Consider the following 19602-nt stretch of genomic DNA (forward strand, 5'->3'; position numbering starts at 1 on the left):
TTTCCCAGGCGGAAGTCACTGATGTAGTCAAACAACTACACAGTGGCAAAGCCCCGGGATTGATGAGATCCGTCCAGAAATGCTCAAGGCTCTGGGTGTGGAGGGGTTGTCCTGGTTGACACGCCTCTTCAACATTGCGTGGAAGTCTGGGACGGTGCCAAAGGAGTGGCAGACTGGGGTGGTGGTTCCTCTTTTTAAAAAGGGGGACCAGAGGGTGTGTGCCAATTATAGGGGTATCACACTTCTCAGCCTCCCTGGTAAAGTCTACTCCAAGGTGCTGGAAAGGAGGGTTCGGCCGATAGTCGAACCTCGGGTTGAGGAGGAACAATGCGGATTCCGTCCTGGTCGTGGAACAACGGACCAGCTCTTCACTCTCGCAAGGATCCTGGAGGGAGCCTGGGAGTATGCCCAACCGGTCTACATGTGTTTTGTGGATTTGGAGAAGGCGTATGACCGGGTCCCCGGGAGATACTGTGGGAGGTGCTGGGAGTATGGGGTGAGGGGTCTCTACTCAGGGCCATCCAATCTCTGTATGACCAAAGTGAGAGCTGTGTCCGGGTTCTCGGTAGTAAGTCGGACTCGTTTCAGGTGAGGGTTGGCCTCCGCCAGGGCTGCGCTTTGTCACCAATCCTGTTTGTAATATTTATGGACAGGATATCGAGGCGTAGTCGGGGTGGGGAGGGGTTGCAGTTTGGTGGGCTGGGGATCTCATCGCTGCTCTTTGCAGATGATGTGGTCCTGATGGCATCATCGGCCTGCGACCTTCAGCACTCACTGGATCGGTTCGCAACCGAGTGTCAAGCGGTTGGGATGAGGATCAGCACCTCTAAATCGGAGGCCATGGTTCTCAGCAGGAAACCGATGGAATGCCTTCTCCAGGTAGGGAATGAGTCCTTACCCCAAGTGAAGGAGTTCAAGTACCTTGGGGTTTTGTTCGCGAAAGTGAGGGGACAATGGAGCGGGAGATTGGTCGGAGAATCGGGCGCAGCGGGTGCGGTATTGCATTCAATCTATCGCACCGTTGTGACGAAAAGAGAGCTGAGCCAGAAGGCAAAGCTCTCGATCTACCGGTCAGTTTTCGTTCCTACCCTCACCTATGGTCATGAAGGCTGGGTCATGACCGAAAGAACGAGATCCAGGGTACAAGCGGCGAAATGGGTTTCCTCAGGAGGGTGGCTGGCGTCTCCCTTAGAGATAGGGTGAGAAGCTCAGTCATCCGTGAGGAGCTCGGAGAGAGCCGCTGCTCCTTTTGCGTCGAAAGGAGCCAGTTGAGGTGGTTCGGGCATCTGGTAAGGATGCCCCTGGGCGCCTCCCCAGGGAGGTGTTCCAGGCACGTCCAGCTGGGAGGAGGCCTCGGGAAGACCCAGGACTAGGTGGAGGGATTATATCTCCAACCTGGCCTGGGAACGCCTCGATCCCCAGTCGGAGCTGGTTAATGTTGCTCGGGAAAGGGAAGTTTGGGGTCCCCTGCTGGAGCTGCTCCCCCCGCGACCCGACACCGGATAAGCGGACGAAGATGGATGGATGGATTAGAGATACAGGGAGCTCTCTTAATGGTTTTCTGTGCATGCATAAATGTTAGTGCTGTTTTAAAGAGAATGTCTACCTTGCTAAGTTTTGTTGCATTCCTGTCCTGTAGACATCGACGAGTGCCACATCTCTCCGGACCTGTGTGGACAGGGCAGGTGTATCAACACAGCCGGAGATTTTGAATGCGAGTGCTTCGAAGGTTATGAGAGTGGCTTCATGATGATGAAAAACTGCATGGGTGAGTGACGAATTCTCACACACCAACACTTGCAGACACTAAAAACACATTAAATCACCTCTTCAGCTTGAGATGGTTTGGTACAGTTACATGCGGAGACAGCACTCTTTCATATGAAATAATTTAGTCTGTGAGGACATGAGTGAGAAACTTGATCTCTGTAACAACTCTGTCACACACCCTGTTGAAGTGGCAGCATCCAAGAACAGAGCGAGTTGCCAACCTATAAAGGGCTTCAAGTATAGGGAAGACCTGCCACACAACCCCAGTCCTAATCCCAACCCAGCCATCTGCTCCACACTCACTCTTGTGCCATTAGCGCCCATTCGCATAATCATTTTATACACGGTTATCATAAAAATATCGACTATAGCCACTTCAAAATCATTTATTACAGACAATTACTTATACTGTATTTACAGTATATTGTGTTAAAGGTAGTTCATTATCAATATCTGCGTTGCCCATTCACAAACTTATACTTTTTCATGAATATTTACCACCATCTATCAAAAAGGATATTGAAAAGAGCAAGAACAAGGCTTTTTGAAGCGTGAAGGCTACCGTAGCTGTAATACGGTACTTTGAACTGCGTGGTGCGAGAGAGTTGGATGAGGCACTTAGGCTAACATGCCAGACCTGGAACTCACTGTTTAGGCAGCTGATGTAATCTGAAATTTGCAGGCTGTGTGCATTTGTATATATATATATATATATATACTTTATGTGTGTGTGTGTGTGTGTGTGTGTGTGTGTGTGTGTGTGTGTGTGTGTGTGTGTGTGTGTGAGAGAGAGAGAAGGAGAATTAAACAGACTTTATTCAAACCCCTGTGGGGTGTTGAAAGGGGGGTCTAGTCTGTGCAGCCCAATCGCTTCACAAAACTGCTCCATAAAGTCTTGAAGATAATTGTTTTTTATGACATACTTGAACTGCATGTGAGGAACACACTCAGCTGCCCAGCAAAATGATTTTTATATGCAGCTACTGTACATGTTCTGCCATCTGTTAAAATAATTCATGCTCTATTTCTGTTCTAGTCTGTCTTTAACGTTGTTTGATTAAATACTTGGGAGAAATCGTACACACAAAATGGAGAGTCTCAGTACTTTTGTTGGCCCAAAGCTGCCATTACACCAAAATTGGCACGACAAAATCTACTCGTCCCCTGATATCGGGTGTATTGTTTTGTGACTGACATGGTACGATTACACCCTGTTGCTGATAATGGATATTGTTTGACAAAAACTGGATATGAAGCATAATTAATGTTGGCTTGATACGGTTCTATATCCAATAACCCAACATGATTTGCATGCTGTGCCCACAGGCATGAAGGTACTTTAGACAAAATGGACTTATCACCCAGGAAAACCTCAGTTCCTTCTTGAATCTGTAGTTGAGGCACAACAATATCTCGTAATGATTTGACAAAAAAATGTGAGGCATCATCATACAACCAGACAACATAATTAATATTTTTCTCTTCATCTTGTGGTACTTTGTTTAAAAAGTGATAACATGTTTTCAACATTGCATCAATGTGTGTGTTTTCCTCTTGTACAGCACAGATAAAGGGTTCAATATTCCCTGCCATATTTTTCCATAGTAATATCAATCCTTCCTACATACAAACAAAATATGTGGCTTTTCCTATAAGTCCTCTGTATTTATACTCCTATCTGAAAATGGTTTATCCACTGGTTTCATAGTCAATATCCTAGAAGCTACAGCTGCGTTACATGACGCTAATTCTTTTATTCCCTCAACTGTAAACATTTTATCAACAAACTCCAGATTAATCACAACAGATACTGTTTTAGAAATCATCTGATACATTTGGTTTGAAAGTATATGCAATTCTACCCCTGTTGGAGAGCATTTCACCGTTGCTTTAACTTTAGATAACAAATCTCTCCCTAAAAGATTAGCTGGAGAATTTTGACCTAACACAAATTCATGTGAAAAAATACTTCCACCTATCTCAATTTGCAACAATTCTGATAAGGGTTCATTAAGTGGGACTACCGAAATTCCGACAGTACGAATAAATGTTTTACTTATGGGACAGTTAAGATCCTGACGTCTTATACAGGACAAAGTAGCTCCTGTATCAACCAAAAAAGGAAGTAATTTTCCCATAACTCGTAGCGAAAGTTTTGGTAACGTCGCTGGTGAATCAGATAACTGCACTTGCATAAGCTGAAAATTATTCGTGTCCCTCTGTCGGTTGTCCTATTGTAAAAAAGAACCATTTGAATTATTTGGCCACAAAAAAGTTGTGGGTGTGTTGTCAGTTCTTTCTCGCGTTAGTCCCTGTCCTTGTCCAAAAGGTGGTGCTGTTGGTGCTGTCGGTTCGTTTGCTTGTCTCGCATATGGGGCTTGCCTATCTCTATACTCCCCCGTCTCTTTTTCGTTATTTTGTCGTCTCATCTGACAATTCCGAATATAGTGTCCGTGTTTTCCGCAATAAAGACACAAATTATTGGCCCTACGCTCTCGGTCAATAACATCACGATTATTAGTATTATTTTGATAACTTGTGCCATCATTATTCCCTCCATATCTGTAACGCGGTGTATCATACGATTGTCTAGCTCCTCTACTTCTTCCTCTCATTGCATTTCCTCTCTTTCTATTTCCTGTTTGAAATCCTAAAATTTCATTTTGGAGCTGTTCTCTGACAGCCTGAAGTTTCGTGTTTGAGGTAAAGAGATTAATTGCTTATAATGCTCTTATTTTCTTCAATAACTCTGCAGGACTTAATGAGAACAGGTCAGGACATGCTAATTTCAGTGTAAAGGCATCTTTCGTACCCAGTCCATTAATCAGCATTGATGCAAAAAATGCGTCAGCCTTATCCGAAACATCAAATTTTGCCTGTTCCTTCCAACATTTAAGAAACCGAATCGCAAACTCTGATACATTTTCCTCTGATCTCTTTTTTCAGTTTAATATTTGTGTGACATCCTGTCCTGCCACAGCGTTTTTTGTTAAATACACCTTTAATTCAGTCAAATGATTTGTCTGATGTGTCTTAGACAACCAGGGAAATTTATCGCTAATGGTAAATTCTCCCTCTACTGGGCCATCATTATCAAAGTTTCCATTGACACATTAGGCATTAAAGTCGTCAAAATATATCTCACATCCTTCCCAGACATCGCTCCATGCAGTAGCACTGACGTCCACCAATTAATGAATCCTAATGGGTTAATTAACGGATTGGGCACGTCTTGAGTGATTCTCGAAATTTCAGCCAAAGTTAGCGGTTTCTCCATAACCTTATCATCAAAAATTAATAAAGGGGCTTCAACATGTTCATCTTTCTCCATCTCTGTAGACTCCTGCATACGCTGTTTATTATAGTCTAATATTGCAACAATCCAATGTAAAAATCTCTGCACCTCGTCATCTGAAACATAAGACATAATCTTTGCTATGTGTTGATGACTAAGGGCTTTCCATGTAATATCAGCCTTTTTGTCTAGATGATATTTTGTTAATGCTGTGTAAAAGCATCTAAAAATTTTATCCAACACATCTGATTTCTCAAGTTCCTGATTTTGGTCAGACCTTTTTATAACAAGAATCCTTTTAAATCCAGCCTCAATGCACTCACGCAAAAACATCACTTACGCTCAAAACATCAGCATCATTGCACTTTTTCTCATCATCAGAAAACCTTCGTTCTGCAGCTTCAAACGCTTTCAAACAATTCATAAACCACAACTCTTCACATTGTCCTAAATATGCTCTATAGCTTAGACTTGTATCACATTTCTCAGGGAAAATAACCTCTGACACAACTTTCCTAATTGGTTTAGAATTTGTTGAATCTTTCGTATTTGCAAATGCCCACATTAAATCTTCGTCTATTTCATCTATTTGGTCGTCTGTGTCTACCGGTGGTTTTGTAATATTATTCAAAGCGGGATATAATGATTTATAGTTAAATGGCTCTGTCTCTGAGCTAGACTTTTTGTCTCCATGTTTATTCATAGCTGTGGCCTGGGGAAGGGTCAGAGGGCATGCGGCTGCAACACCATCCTCTCCCCCTTGCTCACCTGTCTCTTGAGCCAACATGAAATGTTTAAATAAGCGTTTATCTTTTCATATTTTAGCTTTTCGAACATTTTCGGGGTATTGTGAACTCAAAAGTTCCCATGCATTTAGAACTTCCATCATATATGATATATCCCATGTTGAATCAGCTACTTTTGTATTTTCAACTACATATTCTCTTACCAAATTTAAATCACTCTTATGAAAACTACCGGAAATAGGATATCTAGAATCGGTCCATCTTTCAAAATCGCTCAGAACTACTCAATGCACTAATCAATGTCACCCACCATAGGCCATCGGTAATATTTGGGCCACAAACACACTAGGGCTTCTTTCATCCCTGTCTCAATCACAAGAAAACAACAGATACGTTTCTGTCCCTCAACGCGTCACTATACGTTGGTCTTATCACTGTCAGCAAAAAGCGACCCGAATCTTCAAATAACCTCACTCACAATCTATCTAATCGTGTTGCGCAACACTTTATTACAGGTTAGATTTGATTATGGCAACAGCTTCAACAATTCAAACACCATTTAAACATTTTAGAATTTCACTCATTCATTTTAGCGTAACCCAATCAATAATTTCACAGCCAAATCACGTCTCCCTCATTTCAATTCCCACACCCGGTTCTTTAACAGATATGCAACAAAAGGGAGCAAATTTCATTCAACAGGAATAAATATTTACTCACCTTTCGCTGAATCTGCACGTGTTTAGTGACGCCAAATGATATTGGGTGATGATTCAGAAATGATGTTGGGAGACCTCAAAGATGACGACCAGTCCGATGATTACAAATCAAGTGCAGCTTTATTCAAACAATGTAATTATTCAAACTCTAGAAAGTCCTTAGAATAGATAAGATACATTCAAATGTCTGCATGCACACATACCAAACCTATCAGTCCCCTGTGGCAAAAAAAAACAAAAAAACATTAAGGACAGGAAATAATGTGGGCAGGGTCACAGTCATAAGCTGTTGGTAGTGACTGGGCTAGCAGATAAAAAAAATAACTGACAAGTAAAATATTATTCAACAATTTTTGTTTGTAAACCTTTGTTCTTTAACATCACTGCCAGCCATGAAGTTGCTGGCTGCTTGTATTCTTTCACCATGCAGTTGTATGCACCAAACAAGGATAGAAACAACAAGTACTTCCTGAATGTCAGTCCCAATATCTCTTTTAAATTGGACTATTAAATTCACTATTTTGCAGGTCAAAGTTGAATAAAAATGTATTTATCAATCCGGTGGGCTTCATTGGAAATTGATGACAGGCAAAACAAATATTTGCAGAGACTGAACTCTAACACTTAATAGCTCTACTTGTGTCTGTGTGTGTACTGTGTGTGTTCTTCCACAGACATCGATGAGTGTGAGAGGAACCCTCTGCTGTGCCGTGGAGGGGATTGTGTAAACACAGAGGGCAGCTTCCAGTGTGTGTGCCCCGAGGGACACGAGATCGCGCCCGATGGGTCGGCCTGTCTAGGTGAGTGGTGAGGTCATCAGAAAGGAGACTCGATAAGCTCTGCCTCTCCAAACCTTTTTGTTCACCTTCTTGCTTTTTTCCTTTCTTTGAGGAATCTGCGTGGCAGAATGCAGTTTCTATTCTATTTTCCTGAGGGATGAAGGAAAGACAAAAAGGATGATAAGAAGATCAGTTAGTCCAAATTATGTCACAGAGCAGTTTGAATGGCAAGTGAGCTTTGGATTGCCCTCTGTTTCTGCCTCCATGTGTGTGGCCTCACTGGGGCTCTGTGGGGTGGGAGTGTTGTCAGGTCTGTGTATGTGTGGGGTATATATTCTCTGATAGATGGGCTGATATGAACTCTAGACCTGTGTGTGTGTGTGTGTGTGTGTGTGTGTGTGTGTGTGTGTGTGTGTGTGTGTTGATGTGTGCAGTGCACTAAGAAAGGTCTTTGGATCTCAACATGCTGAAGATGAGAGAAAATCTCACAGTATTAAAGAGTTTCTATAGTTCAGTAGCAAAAGAGAGCTTTTTTTTGTGCTGTTAAATATTTATTCAGGTCCTATATTCTATCCTAATCTATTTGATTGTATGTTGGTACAGCTTTTTCTGTTAATGTAACATTTTGTTTTGTACTTTTTTTTTTATATTTATTTTTATTAAGTTTTCTGCAGACATATAAAGGGTGTTACAACAGATGTAAGATGCAACAAGGTGTCTGAAAGAAAAGAAAAATCAGTAGAACAGTTCCACACAGCTATATAGACCCACACCCATCACCCCCCCAAGGCCACCTGTAGCACTCACAAGTAAAATAAATAAATAAATAATATATATATATATATATATATATAATAATAAGACAGTAAACAAAAGCAGAAAAGTCTCCCCCCTCCCCACAGAAGTTTAGTCAGGAGGTCTTGACATCACGATAAGGCCCTCAATAGTAGCCAGTATAGGGCTCCAAGTTTTATGAAATGATCTCAGCGAACCTTTAAGAGAGTGTCTAATTTTTTCAAGGTGGATGCATTGCAATACCTCTCTTATCCAATCGTCATGTGATGGAGGAGAAGCATGCTTCCATTTAAGGAGGATGGCGCGCCTGGCCAGCAAAGTAGTAAAGGCAATGACGCAGTGCGCTGTAACTGGTATACATGTGATTGGGGAAAGGCCTAACAGGACACTCAAGGAATTAGGGACAATAGTGTAATTGAGGTCCTGTGAGAGAGTTCTGAAAATGTCGGACCAATAATCTGATAACACTGGGCATGACCAGAACATGTGAAGATGATCGGCTGGGGATTGTTTGCATCTGTTACAGGCATCACTTCTGTTAGGAAACAGTTTAGTGAAATGAGCTCTGTGAAGCACTTTACATTGAATTAAGGCATGTCTAGCACAAATAGATGAAGAGTGAACTAAACTGAGAATGTTTTTCCACTGGTCGTCGGAAATGTCAATGCCCAAATCATGCTTCCAGGTTAACTTAAGGGAGTCAATTGGGGAAGGGGTTAAGGAGATAATTTTACCATAAATGGTTGAAATCAGTTGTCTTTGACCAGAGTTGAAGGTGAGAATTGAATCAATTTCTGATAGGACGATTGGGAAAATGGGGAAATAGGTTTTGAATGAAGTGGCTCACTTGAAAAAACGAAAGACTGTTTTGTACTTTTATTCTGAAAATTTCTTCCTTTAGAGGCCGGCCTTTTATGTGTCTGGCTCTCATTGGATAATTGACAAAGATTCAGCCATCTTGTTGTATACATACTGTATATAAGCAGTTTTCTTTTTACCTTTAATGTAAAAAGCCCCAATGGAGAAATGTTGGCTTAATAATAAGTAGACTGTTCCAGTGAGTCAGTTAATGTTTTTTTTCAACAATTTGGTTCCTTGAGCACCTAGTTGACTGGAGTAGTAGCGACAGCACACTCTACAAGAAGAAGAGAAGCGCCTGACTTTTCCAGTGCTCTCTATAGTTTCATAACTCCCATGTTCAGCTGACAGCGTTTAGCTGATTATGCATCATTCACTGGGTGTCATTCTGATGACCTAATGCAGTATATGAAGGTTTTAATCCATGACCTAATGCTCAACTACTGCCCTTCACGCTAATTTATTTTCTTTATTACCACCCAAAGTAATAAAAACAATGAAAGCATTACTGAAAACTGCCCATCTCATCCCTTCTGAGACAATGGTCTTCATTATCTCTGGTGAAGTAACAAGTTGAAGTGCTAAAATGATGATAATGATAATAAACTTTGGTTATATATCAAATTTCGTACAGATAGGTGTGATTCAGTGGGCTTAATGACGTCAGATTCTGGAATCCATAATCACCAACAGTTTTTTCATATTATGGACCAAATTATTAATCAATTAATTGAGAAAATAATCAACAGATAACCATCAGATTAATTGATAATGAAAATAATTGGTAGTGACACCCATAGGTGTTTGCTCAATGGCACTTTGAAGAACAAGTGATTAATGTTTTAATTTCATGTTTAAGGATTTAAACCATCATGAAAACATGCTGTTTGTACCTTTTAAACATGTAGGTTATCCTTATTGATTTAAAAAAATATAAATTATGTGTAAGAATTGCATAATTTCTTTGTTCCCTCACAGATATCAATGAATGTGACTTGAGTGACAGGCTGTGCAGGAACGGCCAATGTGTCAATATGATTGGCCGCTACCAGTGTTCCTGCGACACGGGATACAAATCTACAGAGGACAGACTGGAGTGTGTTGGTGTGTATTAAATGTTACTATTTCCTCTCAAAGATGTTCCTTTTGTTTTCATTGTGGCAATCTGAAGATTAAATGTCACCGGTATGTGTCTTTGTTTTTCTGCTTCTCAGACATTGATGAGTGCACCATTGAGAATGGTGGCTGTCAGACTTTCTGCACCAACTCAGAGGGTAGCTATGAGTGCAGCTGCCATCTTGGATATGCCCTGATGCCTGATCTGAGAAGCTGCACTGGTAAGAAGCTTTGTATCTGTCATAGTTCATCTCTTATCCTGCGTCTGTTATACAGTTGGCAGTTCTTACATTTTAAATGTACTTTTGCCGCATTTGTCAAGATGTGGTAACTAAAGAAAACTTTCAATGATAGGTTTTACTTGCACGTGGTAGTACAGAAGTAATTTAAAGGTTGTGTTTAGAGAGACCTGATTTAAGAGCAGGTACAAAGCAGAAAATCAGGAAACCTAGTTTATGGAGAGCCACTGCTGTGATTTCACTGGCACATGTTCAAAGAAAGTATACGTTGGTTGGCATGACAGTAGGTTTCCTGTGTTGTTTATAGACTTACTCCTGTGACTCGTATTCCTTTAATTTCCATATATATATATATATATATATATACAGACAGAGATCAAGGCAGTACAAAGGTAATGTCAGCATAGTTTGTGCAAAAGTAGAGCTGAAAATTACTTTACCTATGCTCAGCATGATGTCCACTTTATTGCACAAGCTGTGTCCTGAATTGACCTTCCTGACGTATGAGTGACAAAGTAAATATACTTGTATTGTCCTGTATTCTGCCCTGTTTAGGAAAGACAAATATGCCCCTAAAGTAGCATTGTTTTATGTTGTAATATTGATGTGTTCTTTTAAGAAACTGTAGAGTAAACAATACTTCAACATTCAAATTTGGAGTACTAGTTTTAAGAACAGTTTTTCTTGTCCTCTACACTTTGTCTGCTCCCATTTCATTTTTGATTTGCCTCTCTTTCTTCAATCTTCAGATATTGATGAGTGTGAAGAGAGCCCAGACATCTGTGATGGAGGCCAGTGTACCAACACCCCAGGGACGTACCAATGTCTGTGCTTTGACGGTTTCATGTCATCTGAAGATATGAAGACCTGCCTGGGTAATGGATGCACATTCTATGCCCAAAATGTCTTTCTTCTGCAGTTCTGTGCTTATTAAATCCAGGGGGTTCTCAGAGATTTACTGAAACAATGTAGTTATCATCTTAAAGGTTATCCAAGATATGAGTCATGAGAATAAGACTTAATGACTCAGATCTATGAGTCTGTGTGTGAGAGTGTAATGTTGTTGTTGATTTACAAGACAGTGAACATTGTGTTAGTTTGGTTGAGCAGGGAGGAATGCGTGACATTTAGACGTCTGGTTCCACTGAGAGAAAAAAAACTAAAACCTGCCATCAATGATGTAACGACTTTTAAATAGGTCTGCACAAACACACACTCTTATTGCTGTATTTATGAAAAGTAAATACATTTTAAAGCCTTAATATAGTTCATGATGTAATTATTTTGTGACTCATGTACATACGGTATATCACAGCTCATCAAAACCTGTTTGGCAGGCCGAACCAACAAAAGCTAATTCAGTTTTATTCATCGTCATGAACCTTTCCTTTATTGTAGTTGTGTTTAGCAAATTAACATTCTTTCTCTTTCTCTGTTCCACTCTTCATTTATCTCCCTGTCAAGATGTGGATGAGTGTGAGCTGAATCCAAACATCTGTCTGAGTGGGAACTGTGAGAACACAAAGGGGTCCTTCATTTGTCACTGTGACCTGGGATACTCTGTCCGCAAGGGAACCACAGGCTGCACAGGTGAGGAAAACAAACATCGAGCATTCCTATCCACGACAAAACATCCTGTCAGTGGTAGAACGGGGATGGGAGTGAAAGGATGGTGAGTCAGTAGATGGCTTGTGTGTGTGTGTGTGTGTGTGTGTGTGTGTGTGTGTGTGTGTGTGTGTGTGTGTGTGTGTGTGTGTGTGTGTGTGTGTGTGTGTGTGTGTGTGTGTGTGTGTGTGTGTGTGTGTGTGTGTGTGTGTGTGTGTGTGTGTGTGTGTGTGTGTGTGTGTGTGTGTGTGTGTGTGTGTGTATGTGTGTGTGTGTACTACAGGAGTGAAAGCAAGTCGAAGAGAGAGATGAGAAATGCAAGGAGAATGTCTGGCTAACCAGAAGCAGCTCTAACATTACTCACCCTCATTCAAGAGCTCCTGTCTGACCTGACGAGAGCCACGCTCCCAAACACGCATACGTTAACACACACTCACATGCACTAGCAGCAACAGCAGCAGGAGCAGTGAGATCACTATCTTCTTGTCAGATGTATGCATCACATTGCACTTTTGTTTATTCCTTTGTTGTTCTTTCATTAACGTCAGTTAAACATTACGTGATGGTTGGAAGAGTTCTGTGGCACGTAATCACCTGAAAGGACTCCAGAATACATAAATACGAAGTCCATCCGGCCAGTAGAGCCCTTTTGCTAGTTTAGTCTCACTTCTTGTGTAGCCAAAATTAAGTCTGATTTATATGACCACTTTAAAGTTTGGAATTGAAGGTTAGTTGAGAGTTTGGTTAGTGATCTTATCTGGCCCTGTCCCGGTGATCGAAATGAGTCAGGCACACAGTCAAGAGCAGCACGTCTTCCTTCAGATGCAACTAAGCAGGTCTGTCTGAAGTATGATTAAAACTCACTCACTCACTCACTCACTCACTCACTCACTCACTCACTCACTCACTCACTCACCACTCACTCACACTCTTGCTCATTCTAATCCCAATAACAAGGAATCAAGACACTAATTCCTCTCAGGCAGGCAGGATGTCTCGTTATAGACTACTGAACAAAACCTGCTACTCTTTTTGGATTGGATCCCCTTCCAATATATTTAGACGCAAAATGCATAAGAAATCGGTCGTCATTGTCGAAATGCTTTATGTGACCACGTTGGTATGTGTGGACTAAATCTTCTTGCGTGTGTGAGTGTTAGTGAGTAAGTGGTACTTTCGAACCCAGATCTGATCCAGCTGTTGATGAAGCTCCCACAAGAGTTATTTCTCTTTTTATTCGACAACACTGAGGACTCAGTGGGCAGGGTGGGATTATTTCTATGTACACTTGAGCACTTTTGTGCCTTTGCGTGTGTATTGGAAAGTTAGGACTGGGTGGAGATGTACTGGGGGAGTTTACGAGTCTTAGCTTTAAAGAGAGGTTCAGGGTGAAAAGCTTAAGCGTGTTGACTTTATCATCTATTAGCTAAGTGATAACACTGTCAAACAATTTGAGCCATTAAATCAAGACTATGTCACTTTATAAACAAGAAATACCACAATCTCCCTTCAAAAAATGAAAAGTTAAATTAAAAAGCAATAAAAACACACCTTGGGTCAACTCAAAACACTCAGGGGTTTTACTTTTAAAGTCTTACTTGGTCTGGTATGACCAGTAGCTTATGGTGGCTAATGTTAGCTAATGTTAGCAAACTTTAGAATCTAAAGTTAGCACTGTGTTAACTGTACTGGGTCAGCTTGGTAAGTTAATGACTCATATCTACTAATGCTATTGTTACACTAAATTGTGTTATTTACCATTATCCTGTTATTGACACTTATGGCCACACATAATCTGCTTGGTCTAATATGACCAGTACCTTTTGCTGGCTTATGTTAGCAAACTTAAGATAGATGTTGTTTTGTAACTGACATTACTAAGTCAGTTACTGACTTAATGGCAGGTTTTTACTTGTGCTACTTTTCCACTACATTTAAATATTTACTAGACAGAGGATGAATACAGGTATAGTCAGACAGACAGTATGAGAAAAAGAATATGTTTTTGAACATTAAAGCATGTAAACATGTTCTAGTAGAAACACAAAATACAAGTATGAACCTGAAAATGAGCTTGATATGTCTCCTTAAATATGGCTTAGATCGACAGGTACTTAGATTTTCTCCTTTTTTTCTTTTTCTTTTGTAGTATGTAACTTTTCCTTCATGGCCAAATTGCCAGGAAGGCAGCCATACTAGCAGGCATTTAGACATATAGTGTGACAGACAAACAGGCAGACAGATAAACAGAAAGGCAAACAGACTGGCAATCAGGCGGGCATACAAACTAGGAGATAGCTAGACAGCCAGGTAGCCAGATGTTTAATTCTTTGCTATCCCTTTTTAATCCCTTTTTGACCTTCATCTATCAAACATTAGCCCTAGTTAAATCAAGCCTCTGCTTTGACACCAGGTGTGACCGCTGTCACGCTTCTCGCATGCAACAACCCCTGTTTGCATTTCCACATGAGAATGTGTGTTCTGTTTGTTGTGCTCTCTCTGTCATCAAAGCCTTGGGGGAAATTATCTTTATTCCGTCTGTAATCCAGGGAGATTTGTTTGCTCCCAGCCCTTATATTAACCCTGTCATCATATGTGGTGTAAATATACTGTACCCTCTCCTCAGGAAGACTGTAAACCCAGCAGCACTAATCTCTAATTGACAGTGTTTTGAATTACTACCCTCACAAAGACAGACACACAGAGAGAAGTGCGTCTCATTGGTTGATAAATCCTAACATCTTGATTGAGTTCATAGCATGGCTTCCCTTGATGTACAGGGAGGGACACATGCACACACACACTTGCATAATCCCTGTATCAAAGCTGTAACACTTGATCATTAGGCTCAGGGCCAGGTATTGTGTTGGTCAGTGTTTCACAGGGTTGTTTTGGCTCATATTAGCAGTCCTTATTGTCGTAGCACCATACAGGCTTTTTCCATTGTGCCATGCACTGTAGTGGATCATGTCATAACTGCCTGAGGAACAAAAGCTGCAGAGCCACATTCACAGTATCTTTTCACTGCCAGCTGAGATCCTTATTGGTTACACCCTGCAGGATGTAAACCGTTTTATGGGCAGGGCAGATTTTAATAATAGGCAATTGAATTGTTCCCATTAATTGTTTTTGTTCATCTTAGAATCCAGGGCCACATACAATAGGTTAGAGAGGTATTTTTATAACCACATTATCTACTAAGTACCTCAATATTTCATCCATTGGCAGAGTTTAGATATAATTATAATGGTTTTGCCGTGAAGGAATGTTTATTTTTGTAGAGTTGGCACATTACCACATCACATTTTTATAGAAATTATATTTGGGTAAGATAAAATTTCCAAACTTGACATCTAGGGTGGTGAGAAAACCAAACATGAGTATTAAAAGAGGGCTGTTACAAAAGGAGGCACAGTGTCTGTGGGTCTGTGGGTGAAGAGAGAAATCTTTGCCTAAAATAACCTCAGAAATACTAGTTCAGAAAGAGCAGACAGAACAAGGCCTTAGCATTAGGATATCGTTCTCCTTCTTGGCCTTTTTTTATAGCTCTCTGGACACACTTGCACAATGAAAATCCAGAGACTGGGTCTGCTCATTAAACCTCTGCAGGAAGGCTATTAGTATTGGTGATCATGAGAATTTCTCAGTGCCTTCTGCTCTGAAATACATGGATGAAGACAGTGACCCAGAAAGACTTAGTCCTGTCGTCTCCTGCTGCTGTCTTTATGTGATTCAAACCAAGCATCAACTCACTCCACAATGCCAAGAACCCCACTGAAATGAGAATGCAGACCGGAATCATCAGACCATCACAGCAGTGTCTATTTCTCTTTACATGGCTTCTTGTTTGTTTCCTTTTTGTCAGATGTCAATGAGTGTGAGATCGGAGCCCATAACTGTGACAGACACGCTACCTGCACCAACACAGCTGGCGGCTTCAAATGCAACTGTAGTCCAGGATGGATTGGCGATGGCCTCAAATGCACAGGTAAGGCTGATGGCCTCAAATGCACAGGTAAGGCTGATGGCCTCAAATGCACAGGTAAATGCTGCCACTCAGAAATATAGTATAAATAATCTAATAGAAAGAACATACATTTCTGACATTTCTTCTAACATTTTCTCAATATCCAAGAAAGCTGAGGTGAGAAAATCTTGTTGATAAAGAAATGTCAGTGATTCAACATCCAAACAGAAGAATAAAATGTTTCTCTCAGGCATGTCAAAAAAAGTGTTGCTTAAAGTTAGTCTGAAATTACTAAAACCAACAATGAGGTGATGTTAACAAGTATTGCCTGTGTAGCCAAAGTCTAGTATACAGTAGCGTACAGTATTCCTTTGTGCTGCATTACAATGTATAGTACCACATACAGGCTCTTGGTGCTGTTAATACTTTTAACAGCTCCCAAAAAATGCACTATTTACCCCATTCTGAGTAATGTTTGTTGCTTAGTGCCACAGACATGGTAAAGAAGAAAGAAAAAAAAACATTTGGATGAAGTAGTTTCCCTGTGCATACATGTGTTTCAGACCTTGACGAGTGCTCCAATGGTACACACATGTGCAGCAACAACGCTGACTGTCTCAACACCATGGGCTCATATCGCTGTGCATGCAAGGATGGATTCTCTGGAGATGGATTCTACTGCTCAGGTCACACATACAACACCACATTGTTTGCTTTTGAAAAGATACACAAATTAATTGTGTGTTTACGGACTGTGTGTGTGTGTGTTTGTGTGTGTGTGTGTGTGTATGTGTGTGTGTGATCACCACTACAGACCACGATGAGTGTGCAGAGAACGGCAACCTGTGTGAGAGTGGCCACTGTCTGAACCTGCCAGGAGGCTTCCGCTGTGAATGTGACATGGGCTTCATCGCCACTCCTGAGGGCAAGGCCTGCGAGGGTAGGACAATACAACACTGCTATTCTTGGTTATCTTGGTTCCAGACCTCTGAATTAGTGCCTACATCCTACATTATGTTGATTGATTCAAAAAGGTCTGGAGAATGGTTGTTGTTGTTTTCCCGTTTGGAGAAACAACCGATCCAAACAGACGCTGCCTTCAAATGGAACTCACGAGATAGTATTTTGGACATATGCTCAGCATCTAAGTGGATTTAGTTGTGAGAACATTTAGTTGTGGGACTGACAACAATAGATCTTGTCTTGTTCTCTTTTCAAATTTGGTCCAAGAGGAGATTGCTCACCAATTGCAAATTGCAAATATAAGTTGTTAATAAAGACTGTAGACTCTGTACAGACCTATGGACATATGGAGTGGTAACAAAAGGCCATATAGTCTGAATCTTAGGCTAACTACCGACATCCCACTGACTGAAGTTATATGTGTACAATGGTCTAGAAGCTGTCTTTTATTTCTTTGCAAGTTCTTGTTTGAGACAAAGCTACATGCACATTTCAGACATATATCTGGATTCATAACCTTGATGATATGCTTACATGCCATCCAGGTTTGCCTTGTTTAGGTATCCCATAGACACTAGACCTTTTTATGGATATTTTATTTGGGATGTAGCATTTACATAAGTATAATAAAATATCATTGTGATTGCATGTAAACTTCAATAACTGAGGAGGGATCTTGCTTGAATCCCTAACTAAGCTACTGTAGAGTCGACATATGAGCACATTTATGACAAGTGTGATTCATGCCTCCTGTGATAAGACATTGCTTGATTCAATTGAATGAGCAGACTGACCTCATTGTGCTGATGTGTCAAACATCCTGTCCAGTCCTCCCTGCCTCCACTCAGGCAGGGCTGGACAGTAATGACTTGTGCAGAGTCTAATGATGTGGAAGAGCACAATTTCATAACCTTGGCTGCTGCTCTGATTGTGTATGTGTGTATCTGTCTGGATATGTCTGGGCATTTTTTTGCCCCAGAACTGTCATTCTTTTACAGAGGTGAGCGGCCTTCACTTCCTATTGCTGGCTGCCAATTTTCCACCATGATCCCATGATCCACTAATCCCTCACAGCTGGGCCTCTCTCTCTCTCTCTCTCTCTCCCTTTTCTTTACCATTCTCTCTCTGTGTCTCTTTTACAGACATAGACGAATGTACCTTTGCTGACATCTGTGTCAATGGACGCTGCCAGAACATCCCAGGACTTTTTAGATGTGAATGTAACATTGGTTATGAACTGGACAGGAGTGGAGGCAACTGCACAGGTAAGACTAGTCAACACACCAGTCCAGCTGCCTGCTCCAGTGATGCTCTGTTTATGCACCAATGAGCCGAGGAGATTTGAAATAGTGTAAAAGAAATGGAGCAACAGCAGTGAACAGCTCTCATCTTCCCTGAGATACAAAGGGGAAAGTCCCTGCTCCTTCCTTGCTGTTGTGCCAAATAATGACTTATTGAAAAAAAATGGAAAGAATAAAACATTTTTGTGGAATTGTGAAGCATCTTTATAGATTGTTACTTTGTCTTTCTTTGTCAGATATCAATGAATGTGCAGACCCAACCATCTGTATTAATGGAGTGTGTGTTAACATCCCTGGAAGCTACCACTGTAACTGCCCTGCAGACTTTGAACTCAACCCCACTCGGGTGGGCTGTGTAGGTGAGATTCAACAAGTTCTCACTACATATTGTTGCTGTTTGATCTTAGCTAATCATAGAACTAATTCGGAAGCAAAGGCAAGACACCTCTATACCTTAAAACCTGTGTGTGCGTGTGTGTGTGTGTGCGTGTGTGCGTGTGTGCGTGCGTGTGTGTGTGTACAGACACTCGCTCTGGAAGCTGCTTCCTCGATGTTCGTTCCCGAGGAGATGCATCAGAGAGTTTGGACTGCTCCAATGAGATCGGAGTTGGTGTTTCCAAGGCATCCTGCTGCTGCTCCAAGGGCCAGGGCTGGGGAAATCCTTGTGAATCATGCCCCTTTGTCAACTCAAGTGAGTCGATCGAACAAATTTTAGACTTTGCATGCAATATGCATGTATATTTTTATGTTTCACTTCAATTGCAAGGTTTGTGAGCACTAGCCAGAGACATACAGAGGTGAAATATCACACATCCTGGCAGCAAGTTCTATAGCTAAGGGATATTCTAAATATATGGCCCACCTAAGTCAACACACATAGTAAATTTAGTGCTATGCATTGAAGGTGTCAATACGTATAGTTAGCTCACCATAGCATCTGGTCAACTTTTTGCAGCTGTGCATCGGATTTGCTTAGTGTTAAGTGATAAGACATGAGAAGTTTGGAGTTGGGAGAAGTTGCATTTTAATATTATCATTACTTTAATTTTAACAAGAAGGGCACTCAGAGAGTGCACACTTCCACTGAGGCATGCCCTATCTCACAATGTTAATGCAGTGTGAATTTTCCCAATCGGGAACTCATTTTTCCGTTTATACCGACACCATGAATGCAGCACATTTGCCCTATCTTGCAATGTCAACCAAAGTGAAAAAATGTGTGTATCTGCCCAGTGAGTCAGATCTATTTCAAAATGTTATGGGTCCTTCTTTAGCCAATGCTACACCCTTCCATAAAGTTTCATGAAAATCAGGCCAGTAGTTTTTCCATAATCCTGCTGTGCGACAAACCAACTAACCAACAGACAAACCGGACCGAAAACATGATCTCCTTAGCGGAGGTAATAAAAACCTCCTCAAGTTAGCCAAGTGGATGGAGATGGAGCAACA

At 41.1% G+C, this 19602-nt stretch overlaps 1 protein-coding gene across 1 annotated transcript in view; it reads left to right on the forward strand.

Moving 5' to 3' along the window:
- fbn1 (fibrillin 1) overlaps positions 1 to 19602 on the forward strand; it is a 65742-nt gene that overhangs the window by 26394 nt on the left and 19746 nt on the right. The window contains exons 28-39 of the mRNA XM_028583490.1: positions 1640 to 1768; positions 7205 to 7330; positions 9941 to 10066; positions 10177 to 10299; positions 11067 to 11192; positions 11782 to 11907; positions 15788 to 15910; positions 16453 to 16575; positions 16704 to 16829; positions 17995 to 18117; positions 18390 to 18512; positions 18677 to 18844. Coding sequence (XP_028439291.1) covers positions 1640 to 1768; positions 7205 to 7330; positions 9941 to 10066; positions 10177 to 10299; positions 11067 to 11192; positions 11782 to 11907; positions 15788 to 15910; positions 16453 to 16575; positions 16704 to 16829; positions 17995 to 18117; positions 18390 to 18512; positions 18677 to 18844 — 1542 coding nt within the window. The remainder of the gene's footprint in view (positions 1 to 1639; positions 1769 to 7204; positions 7331 to 9940; positions 10067 to 10176; positions 10300 to 11066; positions 11193 to 11781; positions 11908 to 15787; positions 15911 to 16452; positions 16576 to 16703; positions 16830 to 17994; positions 18118 to 18389; positions 18513 to 18676; positions 18845 to 19602) is intronic.

This window comes from Perca flavescens, chromosome 1 (genome assembly GCF_004354835.1).
Source record: "Perca flavescens isolate YP-PL-M2 chromosome 1, PFLA_1.0, whole genome shotgun sequence".
In the NCBI taxonomy this organism is placed as follows: domain Eukaryota; kingdom Metazoa; phylum Chordata; class Actinopteri; order Perciformes; family Percidae; genus Perca; species Perca flavescens.